Source organism: Chiloscyllium plagiosum, unplaced genomic scaffold (assembly GCF_037043375.1).
Source record: "Chiloscyllium plagiosum isolate Xiang-an unplaced genomic scaffold, Cpla_swu_hap1 HiC_scaffold_1, whole genome shotgun sequence".
Taxonomy (NCBI): domain Eukaryota; kingdom Metazoa; phylum Chordata; class Chondrichthyes; order Orectolobiformes; family Hemiscylliidae; genus Chiloscyllium; species Chiloscyllium plagiosum.
In genome coordinates this window covers 95,077,090-95,099,420 of record NW_028270139.1, presented here as the reverse complement: position 1 = coordinate 95,099,420, position 22,331 = coordinate 95,077,090, and the positions used below count along the sequence as shown (strand labels likewise).

The 22,331-nt window shown below is 41.2% G+C and overlaps 1 protein-coding gene across 1 annotated transcript in view; it reads right to left on the bottom strand.

The window, feature by feature from the left end:
* Positions 1-22,331, bottom strand: part of LOC122554940 (cell division cycle protein 20 homolog) — a 115,958-nt gene that overhangs the window by 35,628 nt on the left and 57,999 nt on the right. Inside the window, exons 5-9 of the mRNA XM_087992305.1 lie at positions 17,802-17,989; positions 15,940-16,034; positions 13,180-13,411; positions 4,817-4,942; positions 1,616-1,733 (exon numbers count right to left, since the gene is read on the bottom strand). Of these exons, the coding sequence (XP_087848431.1) occupies positions 1,616-1,733; positions 4,817-4,942; positions 13,180-13,411; positions 15,940-16,034; positions 17,802-17,989 (759 nt within the window). The remainder of the gene's footprint in view (positions 1-1,615; positions 1,734-4,816; positions 4,943-13,179; positions 13,412-15,939; positions 16,035-17,801; positions 17,990-22,331) is intronic.

Sequence of the window (22,331 nt, the reverse complement as noted above, 5' to 3'; positions counted from 1 at the left end):
TACTAAGAAGAAAATGGACTTGCGGCAATCTACAGCATTAATAATAAAAGTCCTGATTTTATTTTAGAGTGGAACTGCCACACATTCCATGAATATACTTCTGAGTGCTGCCAATATCTCTCAGTCAGGCCTGTGAGGATATTTTGACAGCATGCTTGTGTCCTTCATGTGGATGTCAGCACGGGAGAGAAGGTGAAGAGAAATTGTTGTAGCTATTTCCTACAGCCATGACATCTAAAGATTTTTCTGAAACTTTGATTTTGTATAAGTAACAAAGAAAAAAGCAATCAATGAAGTGACAATGAACTAGTTATTCACTGAGATCAAAGTCTGCCATGTCACTCCTCCTGTAAAAAACACAGTGCCCACTTCATGTGGAAATTTGAACAGAGAGAGACAAGACAATATAGATCCAGTGTAACTGTGTCTTGCCCTAAATCCCATGTCAACCAGCTTAATTATATGGCTAAATTACCCCGAAACATTGAGATTTCATGGCTGTAATCTACATATTAAAAACCTCAAATGGATTTTGTCGTGATTGAAACAAGGTCAGCCAGGTGAACCTCATAGAATGAGTTCCCCAATTGGGGCTGTTAACTTAGTCCAATCAGGGTGGATAGATATAAACAGGATTGTCAGGAGTTCTGTTCACTGTGAGAGCTGGCTCTGAGTTAGCTGGGTCAGTGTCATGTACTTTGCACATGTAAATTAAGGGTGGCTTGGTGATGGGATACTACCTTCATGGAATAATTTCAGATTCTTCATGATCTATAAAGCTTACTTCATTTTTTATCATACGTTTTGGGCACATTTCCTTCAGAACATTTCCCACTGCAAATTTCTATGTCAGTACTTCCCACTCACTTATACTATATTAAAGATCTCAGCTATAGATGTTACCTCCAGCCACTGGATGGCCACATATATTAAATAAAAACAAGAAGTACTGAAGAAACTCAGTAGGCCTGGTGACATCTGTGGAAAGAGAGTACTTTCAGTTTTTATTTCAAATTTCCAGCATTCATAATCCTTGGCTTTCATTTGAGTCTCTTAAGTTCTTTACTTATTGACATTTTTTATATAAAACAAACCTGGACAAAAACCTGTTGGGTTTGGCCACATTATCAGTACATCAGAAATTTGGGACTGATTATCATTGATTAGTGACAACGAATGAACAAATACTTTGCCAGATATGCTGTTTTGCTGGCAAGATATTTAGCCACAGCAAAATCTTGGATAATTAGATTACATGCAGTGTGGAAACAGGCCCTTCGTCCCAACAAGTCCACACCTACCCTCCAAAGAGCAACCCACCCAAACCCATGCCCCTACATTTACCCCTTCACCTACGGGCAATTTAGCATGGCCAATTCACCTAACCTGCACATTTTTGGACTGTGGGAAGAAACCAGAGCACCCGGAGGAAACCCACGCAGACACGGGGAGAATATGCAAACTCCACACAAACAGTTGCCTGAGGTGGGAAGGGAACCCGGGTCTCTGGCACTGTGATCAGTAATCTATACTGACTACGCAAGATATTGCTGAAAATGTCTGTAGATTGTGACTCTTGATATTTATATTTTCTCATAATCTGTAAGAGTCATACCTTTAAGGTCTGCTGATTTCACAAGAGTTGGGTAATTCCAGATTGAGACCTGGTGCTTGGGAAATCCATGGCCAGTTACTAACTCGTTGTGTTGTGATAGGAAGAGTAATGAACAAATCTGAAGAAACAAAACCAAGTATCAACAGTAAGAATTTTTTATTTTATGCAAAAGTCGGGATCTTCCACATTTTTATCATTAGGGAACTTGTGTCCCTGAAATAAGCCAACTTGCAGGCCAAAACATCATTTAAGGCTTGCTACCAATTTTTGCTGAAGGTTTAAAATTGAAATTAAATGGAATTTTGTTAGGACAGACTTCTGCCTGTGATTTTTTTTCAAAACAATTGACATCAGCCTTAGACAAATCCATTGCTTAGAAAATAATAACAGGGACCTGGCAAGAAATGAACCTTTCTCTATCTATTACTTTTAGTTTATAAAATCATTTCATAGCAGTGTTGAGCTTTTATTTTCCCTTCCACTGAAAAAGTGACAAACGTGTTATTCCATCAAACAAACATTTGAAGTATTGCTCAGTGTTGTTCAACTAGCCCAATGTCAACAGAAGTGACTTAAAATTGACTTGCTGCATAAAAGTTCAACAGAACGATGACTGAAACCACAACAAGTCAGGCTATCCCTGCAAAGGTTGCTGTTTTATACCTCCATAAATAGCACAACGTGGTAACTGCCACCTTGCTGAATCATAGAAAAGTTTTGTTGAAATAGGTCTCATCCAATATGTTGAATTTGTTGGGTCTGCATCATATGATATGTTTGCACAGCATTATTACTTTCTTGAGGGGAAGAATTCTAAGTGTCAGCCATATAGGTGTTCATGCCTCTTCTACCACTACATGAATTCCATTTCCTATTCCAAATGCAAGGCATCCATTGGCAGGTCTAATGAAATGCCTATATCTGGCATTGGTCATACCAGCTGAGGTCAGCTGGTGACAACAGGAATGCTGCTGTGAGACACATTCACTAAAGTGCACTGATTCAGAAAGAAATAACAATAAACAGTCGGAAAAATGCGATTTAGCTCCAGTTCACATGAGCTGTTGTCAAATACTTCAAAATGCATATTTTATAAATGCCACAACCCAACCTTGGATAGTGATATATCATTACCATAATACCTTCCGTTGTTCAGAGTGTGACAATGCTGCCCTTTTAACAAGGTTATTTTGCCCTTACATTTTTTTTGAGAGGGGTCATAAAGGCAGAGGTGCCAATATGTCTGAACTGGCTACTTTAATACTGACTAATAGATACTGCCTAAGGCAATAATTAGAGAAAAGGGCTTTTAGGTTTGGTTGTTTTGTACAATGAAAGGGGAGTGGCCAGTTCTCCCAGTTCAGGGATTTTTCTGTTTTGGTTTGCTTTAGCAAGCTGTCTTTTTGAAGTTGCTGATCAAAGAAAGTTGCTGGGGAGGAAGGTTCCCTGATTCAGTAGAGGTTTTCTAGCCAACTCTCTCTTTCTCTCTCTCTCTCTCTCTCTGACATCTCTCCTATAAGAACCCGTGTAAGAATTTATCCTCTTTTGCCAAGGTGTGTGTTCATAGGGATGTTGCAGGAAATTGGAACTGTTCTTTGTTAAGTTGCATTTTTGAGTCAGGTGAATTTTCAAATAGTTATGTTATTCTAAATTTTGTTTTCTTTTGTTCATGTGCCAATAAATTCTGTTTTGCTTCAAGCTGAGTGGTTTGGCCAGCTGCATCACTTCTGGAACATCCACCTCACATCTGCCTAAAACCACAACAAAAGTTAGGATCTGGGCAATCTTCTTCAAATGTTTTCAGGGGGTCTGGCCTGGTCCATAACAAGAGGAACTACCCAATGTTACCTCAGAGCATCTAGGGATTTGTCAACATTGTCCATATTCTGAACATTTTTTAGAAGTTCTTCTCAAAAAAATTGATTCAAACACTCAGAAGCTCTGAAAATGAACAAAGAGAATATGGCAGTTGGATGGTTTACCTAATTCTGTAGGGGCTAATGGGCCAGCATACAAATTACCTCAAGAGTTTAGTACATTGCTCTGTGTGATTGGACGTTCTGCAGGTTATGTATTGCTGACACAGGATCAGTCAACACCATACAACTTGTTTTCAAAGATTACACAGTGCCATAGTTGACAGAACATATTCTAAAGATTCATCAATATTGTCAGCACAACAGTGATCAATGACTACATCTTAGCTCGATGCATCTAAAATATAACAATATATCATTGGGCCAGAATCCTTGAATTCCCTTTGTAACATCATTGTGTGTCAATCTACAGAGTTCAAGAAGATAGTTCATAACCACCTTCTCAAATGCAACTAGGAAAAGACAAAAATTGTTGGCCCAGCCAGTGATACCCACACTCCATTAGTGAATTAAAATAAGTAACATTTTGAAGAAATAGAACCAGGAATTTCTATTAAGCAATGCAAGTCTAACGTTATTGTGGTTACAAAATACCACCAGTCCATTTATATAGACACACATATAATAGATTCTGGCTGTAAGCCCGACAAGGTTCAAAGATATTTCTCATACATATGGTCAACCATGACAAGCCTTAGATGTTACACATAGTTACAAACCTCAAGACCTATTAAAGCTGACCAATGCTTTTGAAAAGACTCATGACTCAAAACGTCTGTGATGTATGAAAATAAGGTGGAAAGATGCTGACGTGTATGAAGTCAGCTGCTTTTAAAGCAATGGAAATTAATTTGTGTCCATCATTGTTCAGGACGGGTACTCACATAAGAATTGATGCGAAACAACTTATTTAGGTAGTAATGGCCGCAAACCTCGTCTAAAAAGGATGAAAGCAATTTGAGTGCAGTCTTGAAGAAGTAAGCACAGTTCGCACACATCAGGAACAGGCTCCTTCACTGCACACTCATCAACTTTCCATTGTACTTCTCTAAAACATTTACACCCGGACCATAGAGCCAGACAAATCAGCAGGCCATAGGACCAAATCAGAAGAGACCAGATCTGACTTAGAAAATATTGTAGAAAGTTGAACCTCTCTAGACAGCAATATATTCTGAAACCACAGATTTCCAGCTGTCCATAGAAAATAAACACCCCATGTCCCCTTCCTACTGTATTATGTCAAAGCAAGATCAAAGAACAATATTGCAGATTCTCCCAATGAAAAGACTTGATTCTGTTGCAAGTTTTCTTATTGACTCACTTGTGATTTTGTATCCACATCTCCAATACAGGTCCCACTCTTTGTATCCCATAGACGCAAATGTCCATCTTTCATTCCTCCTCCCACAGCAAGTATCCCTGATTGCCAAGGGCACCAGTTCATGGCCTATTGAAAACAAAACTATTATTAAATAATAGATTTTTATTTTTGTCTAACCACACCACTATCCTTTTCTGCAATTGCAAATACAAATATATCAATATTTATACTTTTCGAATTATACAGTGCACTTTTTTGTCAATAATCCATTTTAATGATAACTTCACAATGGATTGACCTGGCATCCAGTATATAAAGTATGTTTCTGGAATGTTTTTTTCTGCCTGTATGGGTGGAAAAGGCAATTATATTTTTAGTTGTGTGGTATTTATAAAGATTGAGTGATTTTTTTTAGTTTAATTCCCACCCAACAATTTATCCCAGCAATACTACCATTCACCAATATTAGAACTGCTGAATCTCTGTGGGGAAATTTTCATAATAATGAACTACTGAGAAGGAATGAGTTTTATCTCTTTGATGACTCATGTGATTATGGCACAACACAGTATCATAAATGGAACCATAGGAATGTACAGCTCATAAAATAAAAAGAATAGATCATTAGGCTGCTTTGACAATCCATCTGTCTTATACCAGCAAGGTCAGATCATAGTTAACCACATTCTCAGGAGCATTACACAAACATTTCTCGTGTTCTCTTGAGACTGGACAGAGTGGCTATTGTTGCATGAGCTCAGAGATCTACCACTACAGCTACACAACTTTCTGACACGCAGTAGTCATTGCAAACATACTATATAACGAGGACCCATGATATCCTACATATTTACTTACATAACAAGAATACCTCCCATTTCCACGCATCTCTATCTAACTTCAAAATATTAATAATATTTGGGCGGCATGGTGGCACAGTGGTTAGCACTGCTGCCTCACAGTACCAGAAACCCGGGTTCAATTCCCACCTCAGGTGACTCTGTGTGGAGTTTGCACATTCTCCCTGTGTCTGTGTGGGTTTCCTCCAGGTGCTCCAGTTTCCTCCCACAATCCAAAAATGTGCAGGTTAGGTGAATTGGCCTGGCTAAATTGTCCGTAGTATTAGGTGTAGGGGAGTGGGTCGGTTGGGCCGAAGGGCCTGTTTACACACTGCAAGTAATCTAAAAAAACATTTGTCTGAGATTCCACTAGCTCAAACTATTACAATAACCAAGTTCCACTTATTTGTTTCACTTCTTATCCACTTGCACCTGAAGACCAAACTTCATCACAGGAAAAACTCAATCGAGAGCTTCATTATGTTATGGCTAAACTTCACACATTCTTGGTTTTCTGTACGTCACTGGCATTTGAGCTCTGATTACTCAATTCAAATTCATACTTAAATAATAGTCCAGAGAATGGTTCTGGAAAAGCATCTTGATGAAGGGCTTCTGTCCAAACATCGATTCTCCTGTTCTTCAGATGCTGCCTGACCTGGTGTGCTTTTCCAGCACCACGCTCTTGACTCTGAACTCCAGCCTCTGCAGTCCTCACTTTCTCCTTGAACAATAGTCCAACAGTCACAGCAAGCAGACACTGGAGAGCAGCTAATCTCACTTGACAGAAGACTTGGTTTGGGGAAGGAGGGAATTGGCTCACTCCTCCCAGACCCCATTACACTTCCAGTAGAAAAGTTAGTAGCCAGCTAAACGAGCAGTTAGAAGCTGGCGAGCAACCAGCAAATATTGTGAGTGATCTAAACAAATTCCTAGTGGGACGTCAGCCCCTTTTTGGGCTAACCTGATTTGTCAGGCAGTTCTTACAATACATGCAGCACCAGAACTCTTCTGTTGACACTGCTGGGACTGCAGGCAGATCCACATCGGAGGCCCCATTGATCTCAGATCAGGGCAAGTTAAATGGACTGCCGATTTTAGTGCCCACTCACTTTTGTATTGTGACAGTGAGTTTGTGGGCAGATGAAATGTGATAGGCCAGTTAGCTGATCTACATTAGATATGCTCTCCACTTCCCAGCACATACAAAACGTACCCAGCTGGGCACTCAATACTCAGCCCACTATTTAAGCAACTGATTAAACAAAGCATATTAGGCTACATCAAAGGTACAAAATAAACATTGTTAAACAGCATCCAGCATTGAAGTAAATTTGAAAATCAAACTGCAATAAAAGATACAAATAAAAATGGAATTATTTGTTTTTGAATCACTCCCACTGAAGGTAGACACCACATTATATGGCCTTGTCACACTGTACTCATTCTAAATGCTAAAATATTTCCAGTTTGAATCCAGGTCTACACGGAGTTAAATTGGGACAACTGTGGGAACATTACTGACCTTGGTGCTCCTGTTCTTTGGAAGGGGGATTAATACTAGTCAGGATTTAATATTTCACTCAAGATGCTGGAAATTAAACAAAAAGCAGAACACGTCGGACATACTCAACAAGTCAAATAGCATCAGTGGACAGTGAAACACAGAATTAATGGGGCAGAATTTTAACTTCAAGACTGGTAACTTGAGTTGGGTCAAGTCCCTGTTTCATGCTCCAACCTCAGAAAATATCAGCTCTGAAGGCTGGATCTTCATTCCTGGGGTGTGATGGATACCAGGTGAAACCAGACCATTCAAACCCAGGAATTGGTTTGGATATAAATTCAGTTTCAAATACTTTGTCTAGCTGAAAGGAATGAACAGAAAGACCGTATTGCCTCACTTCACCTATGCTTCATCCTCCACAGACTCCGTACATCCATTCCATTCATATTACACACTAGATAATAGTGAACTCTGAACTGACAGTTGTATGCATTAAACATATATATTTTTTAAAACACAATTTTCCATCATATTAAGACCACTGTACTTGCAAAACCTCGATTCAATGTACCCAAATAAAATATCAATAATTCAGAATAGACTCTTTAAAACTTCAGTGCTGAAACTGCAAGGTACTTGAAACCATTAAGTTGCAGTAGACAAACATTGTGAAATTGACATATCAGATGGTCTGAGTTGTCAGTCATACAAAAGTTCAGTTGCGGGGGGAAGGTGTTCCAGTTTTCTCATTGTGCTCTGAGCTCTCAGCCAAAAGTATATTATAAGGTTTGGTTTAGAAGTCAAGGTTAGAAATTTCAAATCGCGTCAGTAACATGGCAGTAGGAGGTTGGGTTTCATACCTCACCCATGCCACGGATTCAACTTGCATGCCAAGAATATTCATCTTCAGGAACTTTGTGGCATCTGGTTCACTGTCATTTAAAGTTGTTGTGGGCCAGCCAGCTTTATGTAACTGTGAGCTGAGCAGTTGCCCCAGGACAATGGATGTTAATTAAGATCAAGGGATTAGGTTAATGACAGGCTGAAGGACTGCAGAAACAGATCGATACAGAGTGAATAAAGCTACATGTGGAACATATGGCTTTGATGTAGAACCTCCTTGCACACCGAAGGATGTTTTGGTTCTGAGTAATCATTCTGTTATTTGAAAGGTTTTGGGTTTTGTGCAGATTAATAGGATCATAGAATCCCTACAGTTGTCATTCAGCCCATCAAATGCACACCTACCCTCCGGTCAGCATCCCACCAAGACCCACCATCCCTACCCCTGTAACTCCACATTTACAATGGCTAACCCACCTAACCATGCACAGCCTTGGACACAATGGGCAATCTAGCATGACTAATCCACTTAACCTGCAACTGGAGCAAATCCACAGAAACACGGGGAGAACATGTCAACTCCACACAATCATTCAAGGCTGGAATTGAACCCGAGTCCCTGGCACAATCAGGCAGCAGTGCTAACCACTGAACCATTGTGCTACCCAGATGTTGCTTCATGTTAGCAGTGTTACATTTATTCCCTCGATTATCCTGCACTAAACATTATACTAACTACAGATTTAAATTCCACACCATTTGAAAGTGTGCTATATTTTTAAAAAATGAAATGATCAATAAAAAGAACAGTTGATATGTTTTGGTATTTAATTTACTGGCCTGTAAAATCGATTGAGATCTGTCCCAGCTTCCTGGAAACCAATGGAACCCTTAAATATAAAAAAAAATTTCAGCTATTTGCATCATTTCTCTGAGGATTCCACCAGTCTCCTGCTGATGTTATGGGAGGAGAATGTCTGTGGTTTTCTATGCCACCCTGTTTAAAACAGCAGGAAAGGCCAATCAGACTATGGTTTACCAGAAAACGTTCAACTGAAAATTTAGCTTGAACAATCAAAACATGCCTATTTCTTATAGATAGGTTCGGTTATTTCACAGTGTCTTAGAATTCAAGGATATTAGAGCCACAGAAACAGAATATTTGACACAGGAACTGAAAAATGTGTTGCTGGAAAAGCGCAGTAGGTCAGGCAGCATCCAAGGAGCAGGAGAATCAACGTTTCGGGCATAAGCCCTTCTTCAGGAATGAGGAGGATGTGCCATTCAGGCTAAAATAAAAGTTAGGGAGGAAGGACTTGGGGGAGGGGCGTGATAGGTGGAAGGAGGTAAGGTGAGGGTGAAAGGCCGGAGATGGGGGGTGGGGTGTGGGGGCGGAGAGGTCGGGAAGAAGATTGCAGGTCAAGAAGGCGGTTCTGAGTGCAAGGGTTGGGATTCTGCATTCATCCCTTGTGGTTGGAGGGTTCCTAGGCGGAAGATGAGGCGCACTTCCTCCAGGCATCGTGTTGCCATGGTCTGGCGATGGAGGAGGCCAAGGACCTGCATGTCCTTGGCGGAGTGGGAGGGGTAGTTAAAGTGTTCAGCCACAGAGATGTTGGGTTGGTTGGTGCGGGTGTCCCAGAGGTGTTCTCTGAAACATTCCACAAGTAGGCGGCCTGTCTCCCCAATGTAGAGGAGGCCACATCAGGTGCAGCGGATGCAGTAAATGATGTGTGTAGAGGTGCAGGTGAATTTGTAACGGATATGGAAGGATCCCTCGGGGCCTTGGAGGGAAGTGAGGGGAAAGGTGTGGCGCAAGTTTTGCATTTCTTGTGGTTGCAGGGGAAGGTGCCGAGAGTGGAGGTTGGGTTGGTGGGGGGTGTGGACCTGACGAGGGAGTCGCGGAGGGGAGGTAGTTTGGCGCACCGATCTTTACATTGCTGAGGCTAAACGCAAGCTCGCGGACACCTCCTCCTACTGCCCCCTTGACCATGACCCCACCTCCCAACACCAAACCATCATCTCCCAGACCATCCATAACCTCATCACCTCAGGGGATCTCCCATCCACCGCCTCCAACCTCATAGTCCCACAACCCCACAATACCCGTTTCTCCCTCCTGCCCACAATCCACAAACCTGACTGCCTTGGCCGACCCATTGTCTCAGCCTGCTCTTGCCCCACCGAACTCATCTCTGCATACCTTGACACGGTCCTGTCCCCCTTAGTCCAAGAACTCCCCACCTATGCTCGGGATATCACCCACGCCCTCCACCTCCTCCATGATTTTCGCTTCCCCGGCCCCCAACGCCTTATCTTCACCATGGACATCCAGTCCCTATACACCTCCATCCCCCATCATGAAGGCCTCAAAGCCCTGCGCTTCTTCCTTTCCTGCCGACCCAACCAGTACTCTTCCACTGACACCCTCCTTCGACTGACTGAACTGGTCCTCACTCTGAACAACTTCTCTTTCCAATCCTCCCACTTCCTCCAAACCAAAGGAGTAGACATGGGCACCCACATGGGCCCCAGCTATGCCTGCCTCTTCGTCAAATATGTGGAACAGTCCATCTTCCGCAGCTACACTGGCACCACCCCCCACCTTTTCCTCCACTACATCGATGACTGTATCGGCGCTATCTCGTGCTCCCACGAGGAGGTTGAACAGTTCATCCACTTTACTAACACCTTCCACCCCGACCTCAAATTTACCTGGACCATCTCAGACTCCTCCCTCCCCTTCCTAGACCTCTCCATTTCTATCTTGGGCAACCGACTCAACACGGACATTTACTATAAACCGACAGACTCCCACAGCTGCCTAGATTACACCTCCTCCCACCCTGCCCCCTGTAAAAACGCCATCCCATATTCCCAATTCCTTCTCCTCCACCGCATCTCCCAGGAAGACCAATTCCAACACCGAACAACCCAAATGGCCTCCTTCTTCAAAGACCGCAATTTCCCCTCCGACGTGGTTGATGATGCTCTCCACCGCATCTCCTCCACTTCCCGCTCCTCCGCCTTTGAACCCTGCCCCTCCAATCGCCACCAGGACAGAACCCCACTGGTCCTCACCTACCACCCCACCAACCTCCAGATACATCGTATCATCCTTCGTCATTTCCGCCACCTCCAAATAGACCTCACCACCAAGGATATATTTCCCTCCCCTCCCCTATCAGCGTTCCGAAAGACCACTCCCTCCGTGATTCCCTCGTCAGGTACATACCCCCCACCAACCCAACCTCCACTCCCGGTACCTTCCCCTGCAACCACAAGAAATGCAAAACCTACGCCCACGCCTCCCCCCTCACTTCCCTCCAAGGCCCCAAGGGATCCTTCCATATCCACCACAAATTCACCTGCACCTCCACACACATGATTTACTGCATCAGCTGCACCCGATGTGGCCGCCTCTACATTGGGGAGACAGGCCGCCTACTTGCGGAACATTTCAGAGAACACCTCTGGGACACCCGCACCAACCAACCCAACCATCCTGTGGCTGAACACTTTAACTCCCCCTCCCACTCCGCCAAGGACATGCAGGTCCTTGGACTCCTCCATCGCCAGACCATGGCAACACGACGCCTGGAGGAAGTGCGCCTCATCATCCGCCTAGGAACCCTCCAACCACAAGGGATGAATGCAGATTTCTCCAGCTTCCTCATTTCCCCTCCCCGCCCACCTTATCTCAGTCCCAACCCTCAGACTCAGCACCGCCTTCTTGACCTGCAATCCTCTTCCGGACTTCTCCGCCCCCACCCCCCTCTCCGGCCTATCACCCTCACCTTAACCTCCTTCCACCTATCGCATTCCCAACGCCCCTCCCCCAAGTCCTTCCTCCCTACCTTTTATCTTAGCCTGCTTGGCATACCCTCCTCATTGCTGAAGAAGGGCTTATGCCCGAAACGTTGATTCTCCTGCTCCTTGGATGATGCCTGACCTGCTTTTCCAGCAACACATTTTCAGTTCTGATCTCCAGCATCTGCAGTCCTCACTTTCTCCTATTTGACACATGAAGTCTGCTTCAGTTTCTGTGTGAGCTCCTCATAACTTTTAACATACATTCTTCAAAGAAAATATTTAATTCACTAATAAATAGTGCCAAAGTTGAAAGTGCTACCAAGGAAATGCTTAATTAGGATTTTTCATAAATTTGAGTAAGTCATAGAATGATAGAGTCATAGAGATGTACAGCACAGAAACAGACCCTTCGGTCCAACTCGTCCATGCCCCACAGATAGCCTAATCTAATCTAGTCCCATTTGCCAGCACTTGGCCCATATCCCTCCAAACCCTTCCTATTCATATACCCATCCAAATGCCTTTTAAATGTTGTAATTGTACCAGCCTCCACCACTTCTTCTGGCAGCTCATTCCATATACACACACCCTCTGTGTGAAACAGTTGCCCCTTAGGTCCCTCTCACCCTGAACCTATGCCCTCTACTTCTGGACTCACCCACCCCAGGGAAAAGACCCGATCTATTTATCCTATCCATGACTCTCGTGATTTTATAAGCCTCTGTAATGTCACCCCTCAGCCTCCAACCAGGGAAAACAGCTCCACCTTATTCAACCTCACCCTATAGCTCAAATCCTTCAACCCTTGCAACATCCTTGTAAATCTTTTCTGAACTCTTTCAAGTTTCACAACATCCTTCCGATAGGAAGGAGACCAGAATTGTACGCAATAATCCAAAAGTGGTCTAACCAATGTCTTGTACAACCACAACATGACCTCCCAACACCTATACTCAATGCTCTGACCATTAAAGGAAAGTATACCAAACGCCTTCTTCTCTATCCTATCTACCTTCGACTCTACTTTCAAGGAACTGTGATCCTGCACTCCAAGTCCTCTTAGTTCAGCAAAACTCCCCAGGACCTTAGCATTAAGTGTATAAGTCCTACTCAGATTTGCTTTTCCAAAATGCAATCCTATAGTATTCAAGATAAAGAATATGATGGAAGAATGTTCCCTATTTGGGCATCTAGTTTTAGTGTCGAGCATTATCAATGATAAGCTGTATAGATTATTTACAGAGTAAAGTTCTCTTTAATCTTCACCAACAACCTGCCTCTTGCCAAACCAAAGTTTTGAACTGATGGGTAGCAGAACACAGAAAACATGCATTACAACATTATTACCAATTAAGCACATTCACCTTTACAGCTGACTGATGATTACTAATGGTCATATCTGGTTTACTGTTAATGTTGGCTCCTGGATCATTAAGCCAGATATTTAGTAGACCATCATTGCCACCACTCGCGAGTACTGCACCATTTGGTGACCATTTAAGGCTGCACACTTGAGAGGTGTGACCACAGAGAGTGCCAACATGGTGATGTGCAATTCTTACATCATGGTGGTGAATAGATCCAAATCGGGAGCCACTACAGAAAGGAAGTAGATGAAAATATTCATAAGTTAGTAAATGGCAGTCACCATTGTTGAGTGGAGACAGGTGTGGTGCATATACATGTTCTTCCTTTCTACAAAAAGGAAGGCCCAATGCGTTAATATATTTAGCTTCCAGCAATACACAAGTGTGCCACGCCACACTATAGCCATAAAGATAGGTGGAGGGATACGTATTGTTGAGGAGGTGAGGAGGCTGCAGAAGTACTTGGAAAGGCTTGAAGAATGGGCAAAGAAGTGGCAGATGAAATACTATGTAGAGAACTGTGAACAATTGTAATTCAGTTCCTATTGGGCATACTGAAGGTGGTAGGATACAGTAGGTGGTGCTACACTGTTTATAATTTAGCAACAATTGCTTATATCATCCAGACAGGTGGCATAGTGGCTCAGTGATTAGCATTGCTGCCTCACAGCACTGGAGACCTGGATTCCTGATGAAGGGCTTTTGCCCGAAACATCGATTTTACTGCTCCTCGGATGCTGCCTGACCTGCTGTGCTTTTCCAGCACCACTCTAATCTAGACCCTGGTTTCCAGCAACTGCAGTCATTGTTTTTACCTGGTAAATGTAGAGTACTAGAGGAATGAGACTGGGTGGGTTACTCTTCAAAGGTCGGTGTGGACCTGTTGGGCCGAAGGGCCTGTTTCCACAGTGTAGGGATTCTCTGAAGACAGCTTCTGAAAAATGTTACTATACCTGGGGTGGCTAGAGACAGGTTGTTGGGGAAGGTTAAAGGGAACTTTACCCTGTAAATAACTTATACACTTTGGTAGGAAAAACAGAGACATAGACTATTTTCTAAATGGGAAAAGGCTTCAGAAATCTGAAGCACACAGGGACTTCAGAGTTATAGTTCAGAATTCTCTGAAGGTTAACATGTAGGTTCAGTTGGCAGTAAGGAAAGCAAAAGCAATATTAGCATTCATGTCAAAAGAGCTTAGAGTGCAAAAGCAGGGATGTACTGCTGAGGCTGTATAATACTCTGGTCAGACCACATTTGGAATATTGTGAGCAGTTTTGAACTCCGTATCTAAGAAAGGATGTTATGGTCTTGGAGGGGGTCCAGAGGACTTTTATAAGAATGTTTCTGAGGATGAAGAGCCTGTCGTATCAGGAGTGGTTGAGGACTCTGGGTCTATACTCAATGGTGTTTAGCAGGATGAGGGGGGATCTCATTGAAACTTACAGAATACTGAGAGGCCTGGATAGAGTGAACATGGAGAAGAGGTTTCCACTATTAGGAGAGACTAGGACCTGAGGGCACGGCCTCAGAGTGAAGGAACCCGAAGCTGATAAGGAATTTCTTCAGTCAGAGAGTGGTTAATCTGTGGAACTCTGCTGCAGAGCAATGTGAAGGCCAAGTCATTGAGTGTATTTAAGACAGAGATAGAAGGGTTCTTGATTTGTAAAGGGATCAAATCTAATGGGAAGAAGGCAAGAGAATGGAGTTGAGAAACATATCAGCCACGATCAAATAGCAGAACAGATTTGATGGGCCAAATGGCCTAATTCTGCTCCTATATCTAATGGTCTTAAGGATAAATCTTCACTGCAGCCACAGGCCAAATTTACAGGAAACTATTTAGCCTTTCACAGCAAGGTGCCTGCGTGTAACTACTTGAGTCTCTCAAACAAACACAGCAGGAAAAGCTTTGTGTCTCACAAAGGGTATAAAGATGTCCACCAGGGTTTCAAATCAAGTGATCTTCAGTGGTAAGATAAATATTTGGGAGAGGGTACTAGAAAGATCAGAAGGGAAGGGAAGCCGTGGTCTCTGGACAACCAAGGTTTTGTTGAGAGACCCAGAGGACTTTGTCATACAAGCGTGGGGTTAGTATTGCAGGCAGGTCCCAATGGGGTCATTAGAACCTGATCAGTACACTTAATTGGCCCACTACCTTCCTCCTTGCTCACCTATAAAAGGTTAATACCAGGGCCTATATGAGGCAGTGGGACAGAGCAAGTTAGTTATACGGGGGATTTTAATTATCTGCCAGACTGTCTGGTGTCACTTAATTATGACTGATGTTATCATAAACATAGAGCACACTGGGTTTGAAATTCATGGTAATTTTTCCCTTTCTGTGAAAATACTGACATTAATCAACAAAGGTGTACAAATTAAGATATTCACAGAAAGACTGAGAAATGTTAATTACAACTTCCAAATTGATTCAAAACCACAAATAAATATTAAAATCAAAAAGCAATGTTTTTCAAATTGGCAATGCAGTTAGACCAATAAGGTATTTTGTTTGATCTTATTTTAAGTTCGCATTTTTTTTTCTCTGTTGAAGGGATTGTAAAATAAGAGTTTTGTCAGTAACTATCTAAACAAAACTGGGTTTAATCGAAGGAGTAAAAATCCAGCAAATTGTAATAATCAACTATCTGGCTTGTTAAAGATAATTTTGTGAAACACTTAAGTATAAGATAAATGTTTGAAACGTATGAGTACATACATGGAGATTGTGTGGTGGCTGGAGTAGTAAAGACACACCTGCTAAGAATGTAGCTATTCCAGCTCAGAGCACCAACCATTGAACTGTGGCTACGCATGTTGCGTAATTTCTTCTTTGTCTCAATGTCCCACAACTGGAATTTTAAAAATAATTTTTATGAAAAATATTTGTGACAAAATATTCCCATTTTACCATAATCTACTGTTATAGATGAAAACTAAACAGTGAGAACTGTCATTTGTTACCTCTCCTTTTATCCTCTTTTGCTGAAGATAGTGTCCTGTAATTTGCAGAATGCTTCTCCATATGCCAATAGCATTCTTTTAACACTTAAAGGTGAAAAACATTACATATATAAATAATTTATTAGCTGGTTTAAGAACAAATTTTGCAGGCCTCCATCCATAATCCATCTATTTGAAATATGAACAGAGATCCATGAGTTGTATTTTAAAAATTCTTAACACAAGGTTTAATTTAATCCATGAGGTCCACATGGCATCTCTTGTCTGAACATTTGAAAACAGTACATGGTCATTCGGCACTTCGAACCTGCCCTGCCAATCAATACAATCACGGCTGATCTGTTTTTCACCTTGGCACGATGACATGTGGTTAGCACTACCGCCTCACAGGGACCCAGGTTGGAATCCAGTCTCAGGCGACTGTCTGTGTGGCATTTGCACATTCTCCCTAGGTCTGTGTGGGTTTCTTCTGGGTGCTCGGATTTCTTTCCATGGTCCAAAGATGTGCAGGTTAGGTGAATTAGCCATAGTGTTCAGGAGTGTGTAGGTTAGGTGCATTAGGTAAGGGATTGGGTTTGGGAGGGATACTCTTCGCAGAGTTGGTGCAGACTTGTTGGGCCAAATAGCCTGTTTCCACACTGTAGGGATTCTATGGTCCCACATACCCATGAAAATCTTTCATTAGTTTGGTTATCAAGAATCTATCTATCTCTGCCTTAAAAATATGTATTTGCAAATCGGGAGATAGCACACATAGATTTTAATGTTAATTTTAAAGGTCTGGTGTCAGCTATGTCAAGCCTGTTCAATCACATGCCAAGAATTTGTGAAAAGTGACAAAGGCTGCTGTCAAGTGATTGCAGTACAGATTCTATTAGCTAGCTGGAAATATAAAAACAGACAGGAAGAATTTCTATAAATACTTGATAAAGTGAAGAGCTAACAAAATGGTCTGATAGAAAATGATTCTGGAGAAATAGTAAATGAAAAATAAGAAGCTGGTAGATATACTGAGCAGGTATCTTGTATCAGTCTTCGCTATAGATGATACAAGTAACATCTGAGTAATAGCTTTTAATCAGGAGGGGAAAGGTTCAAGAATATTGCAATTACTAGGGATACAGAGAAAACTGCTGAAGCTGTGGGCTGATAAGGTTCAGAATCCTGATGGACATGACCCTAAGGTCTTAACAGAAATGACAAATGAATAGTTAGTGCATTGTTTTCAATTTTCCAGATTGGGAGTAAGTTCCTTAGATTGAACCATTGCAAATGTAATTCCTTTACTCAAAAAGGGAAGGAGTCAAAAAGTAGGGAACCACGGGGCAGTAATTGTCAGCCTATAATTTTTTTCCAATGGCAGGCAATAAGAGTAGGAGGTTCCTGGTTAGCCATCCTGCAGAACACAATTGCAAACCACTTTGCAATGGAACAATCCAATGAAAGTCCATTACCCAACCCTCCAAAATTAGGGTGGAAGGAAAGACAGACAGACAGACCTACAATGTTGTTAGTATCTACAGCTTATTACTACAAGACAGAATTCATTACTTGAGTTCGAAGTGCAATAAAATTTTGATTAAAACAGAAGTGCTTGCTATAATCTACTTGGTTAATAAAGTCAAGCTGAAAAGACAATAGTTAATACTTCTCACCTGCACATTAGCAGCACTGGTTCCAATTGCAAGATTGTTTCTATCTTCAATCCATGCGACTGATGAGATGTATCCTGACTCCACATTTATAGCCTCATGCACTCCCAACTCTGGGTGCCAAAGGTATGCTGTATCAGATAGAGCAATGGCTACCAGATTTGCAGCATTCCAATCAACCAAATTAAGATCTAGAAAATATAATGCAGAATAACATAAAAACATAAATCTCCATTTTATATGGTACGTTTACCATCAAAAGTATCCCAAGGTAACACACAGAGGGAAGAAAATTCATGTTCAGAGATTGAGTGGAGGGAGTGGTTGAAAGCTTTATTGAAAGGTGTAACTTTTAAGAAGACTGAGCTGAATAAAGAGACAAAGGAATTGAAAGAGGAAATATTTGAAAATGAGACCCATGCTACAGAAAGCATAGTTGCCTGTGATAGGAGGTGCACAAGACTCTGGGATTAAAGGACAGGGAATTAACTGGTTATTATAAGGTCAAAGCGATGATATTGTTGTGAAAGATAAGACTGTTGAGGAATTTAAACTCAAGAATGAGAATTTCAAATTTAAGCTTGGAAACTGGATGCAGTGCTGTTATGGAAGAATGGAAGTGATGGGCAAGCATTTTTGGTAATAGGGTATGGCTAAATGGTTAGATTTTAGTTTCAATTGAATATTTATTCACTGTGATAACTAACAAGATCAAGTGAGTCATTTTGATTTTGAGATAAGGCTAAAGAAGACATTTTGTGTTCTGTATTAACCACAGCATTGATCAAGTTATTGTCTTACAGTATTAGTCATGCACAGATGATCATACAATAATTTAGATGCATTTGAGTAATAATTTAAAAATCAGTTAACATATTAGCAAGACAACATCTTCATATAAAGCTTGTTATGTTCAAATATTTTAAGCCTGTATGTCTGTATGAAAAGTACGATTTCAAATAAACTGTTCTAATTAAAAAAAACTGAAAACAACAAATGCTGGAGACCACAGGCATCATCCATGGTGAAAGCAAGCTAGCATTTCATGTCTAGACTCCTACACTATGTTCTAATAAAAAAGATTTCTTATATTCCTGAGAATTGTCCTCAGAGAAATAGATTGCAACCTTGCAGAGTTTGACTAAAGACACAGGAAATTGTTTAAGATCTGATAGAAAGACAGCTTCATTTCAAACATTTTAGAGAAACAATTTTATTGCATCATGTCTGAAATACTGTAGCCAAATGGCTAATGTGACTAAGAGCCAATCAAATTAAGAACTAATCAAATTAAGCTAGCAACAGCAATAGCCAATTATTACTCCGAGTTCTGAAGAAGAGACATATTGTAACCGAAGCATTAACTCTGTTTTTCTCTCTCCACAGATGCTGCCAGACTTGCTAAGATTCTCCTGCATGTTCTGTTTCAATATGAATAAATGCATTCACTTGTGAAGTCATGCAGATGTCTACACATTTTCTGGCCTGGTGCTTATTTTATCTATTTTCTTCGCAACTAATAGGCCCTGAAATTCCATTGGGGTTATCCTGGTCTCTCAATGTTGCCCCTGTGGACCATAGACAGACCTTGCAGCAAGACAACAGAATCTCCACTTAACCCAGTCATGCTGGGTTATACAGGACAGAAACTGTCTCCTCGGCCCAACTTGTCCATGCTGACCATACTCGTCTCTATCACTTCCTTTGACAGCTCATTCCATATATGCACCACCTTCTGTGTGAAAACATTGCTCCTCAGGGTTCTTGTAAATTTTTCCCCTCTCACCTTAAACCCATGCCCACTAGTTTTGAACTCCCCTATCCTGAGGAAAATACTTCGGCTATTCACCTTATCTTTGCCACTCATCATTTTACAAATTTCTATTAAGTCACCCCTCAGCCTCCTATGCTCCAGGAAAATAAGTCCCAACCTATCCAGCCTCTCCTTATAATTCAAACCCTTTAGTCTCAGTAACATTCTTAAAAATCTCTTTGCACTCTTCCCAATTTAATAACATCCTTCCTATAGCAGGGTGACCTTCAATAGAATATTTGGGGAGCCCATTGGAACGTCAGGATTTATGTCAGTTAATTAGGTGTCTTCCTTTAAAAATTCCCTGTGGATCCCTCCTGTGCTATTTCCTCTTCTTCCTTAGTTAGATGGAGAAGAGCCCTTAAGAAAAGCCATAATATGAATTACAACTGAAATTGGGATTCACATTTTCCATTCTAGCCAACAGCCAAATATTCTAATGTTACAACTATCCAGCCAGTCAACAATCAAAACTGCAGTTTTAAGCCAAACATGAAGGAGGTTGAGAATACATCAAAAACTGGAATACATGCTGCCTTGGAGTGCAAGGCTCCTCCAACATCACCTTCCAAACCTAAAACCTCTCAAAGGATGAGGCAGAAGATATAAAAGAACACCACTACCTGTCAGTTCTAAGGCACATCTCCAAGTCACACAGTATCCTGATTTGAGCTCTATCAACCTTCCTTCACCATCAAAATCCTGGAATTTCCTCTGAACAGCCATGTGGATATGCTTACACTACATGGACAGCAGTTCCAGAAAGTGAATCACTATCAGCTTCTCAAGGCAAGGATGGACAATTAATGCTGGCATTTCCAGTTAAACATACCATGGAAGCAACTAAAAAGTAAGCCTCCAGTTCTTCACTTTATATCATACATGTGTTCCAATGCGATAAGCCATCAATGGTGATTATGTCCTTGTGGTCACTTACTGTTATATCATTGTAGAAAATGACAAAAAGAACAAGCCATCAAGGAAACTGAGCAAGGGACTTTTTGGTAAGGCATCAGTTTCCTGCTTGAAAGTAAGACTACTGCTGAAGAAATTGAAAAACAATTTGCTGAGCTAAAATCAGGCCTTAAAAGCTTGTTGGATCTCTCTGTTCCAAATTGCAATCTAACATAAGGAACACAATTAACCATGCTACTTTCAAAACACTCCACAGTTGCAATAAAAACAAAGTGACATGTACAGAATATACACAGTGAAGCCGTAGTGTGGCCTTCACCACTGAAAGATGGACAACAAAAGGTTCACCTGTCTGAAATGGCTGAAAGGAAGTTTGCCTAGTCCTTTGTTCCAAACACAGCTGAGAAAATATTTTTCTAATCTCGTCAGTCAAAGCTAACATTGCAGACAAAGTTTATGCACAGTTAAAGCTTGTGAACTCAACCACTTCCTGGTTTGGCAAGCCATGCAAGTCATCTTTCAGTCTTTACTACAGTTTTAAATTAAGTCAGGTGCATTTCTGGAGTAAGTGACTGAATCATTAGGACAGCAGCTTCCTTGCCCTTGTTATAATGGGCATTTACATACTTTGGAGGCCAACAAATGATTCAACTGGAATTTTAGACAGGGTAAAACATTGACATCTCAGATTTATATCTCAAATTCTAGACAACTATACCAGGACTACACTCATTTTACATCAATAAAAAAAGAAAGCTAGGCTCATAGACAGCTTGCTGATGCACAGATCCGTGAACATTATTTGTTTTTCAGTATCTGATCAGACAGGTCATGAAGTGTCATTGCCACATTATGCTCCACCAGCCTTGTATCTTCCTGCAATGGTGGTTGAATAGAAATCAGGGTCAGGAATCATCATTGGTCTGTGCTGGTATTCATAATGGTACTATGGTCAGCTAATTAACCCAGGCAGTGTATCCTCACTGTGGCCTTCATTTTGAATTATCTCAGGCTCCAAAAATGTTGTTAAGAAAATATATTTCTAACTGCACATACCAAATATATGGAACCAATTAGCACAGTTGGCAACAGTGAGATGCAGAATATTCTAACAGCACAGATTCAATACTTGTACAGGGTGAAGTAGTTCTTGGCTGACTACACGTCATGCCTTATTCTGGTAATATGACATATGATATTTAAGGTAGCCCTTGGTCTACACTATAGGGACACCATGATTCTTTAAGTCATTAGACTTGCATTTGATTCTAGACAGTAGAGTTCATTCTGAGTGCTTCTTTGCAATACGAATCATTCCACATAATGGAATTATTTACATACCTTAAGTATATGTTTCTGTTTTCTGATGTTATTTTACAACATTATATTCAAATAATTTCAGCAAAACTGAAATAGACTGACACGTTGTAATGCTCCTCCTTTGACACATATTTTGGAACAACTCTAATATCAACCACTTTCTTCGTTGATCATATCAGAACAATTATGTTGAGAAAATTAAATGTTAATAGCTTTGAAGCTGTACAATGGTAGTCAGTTATTAATTTGTGTAAAAGTTGATGTCCGTGTTCAAGCTCCTCAGTAGTATTATTGTCGCATTCCCTTCAATCTTTTCAAATGATATCCAATCATTGAGTCTGGCATTGCTCACTGTCCTTGTCATTACAATTAACAGATTTTGTTCACTTTCTCATGTATGTTTAGATTTCCAGAAAGAAAATTAACAAATTCCAGAGAAAGAATAATCCAGTAATTTTCTACTTTCAAGTGTGTCTTAAAATTGA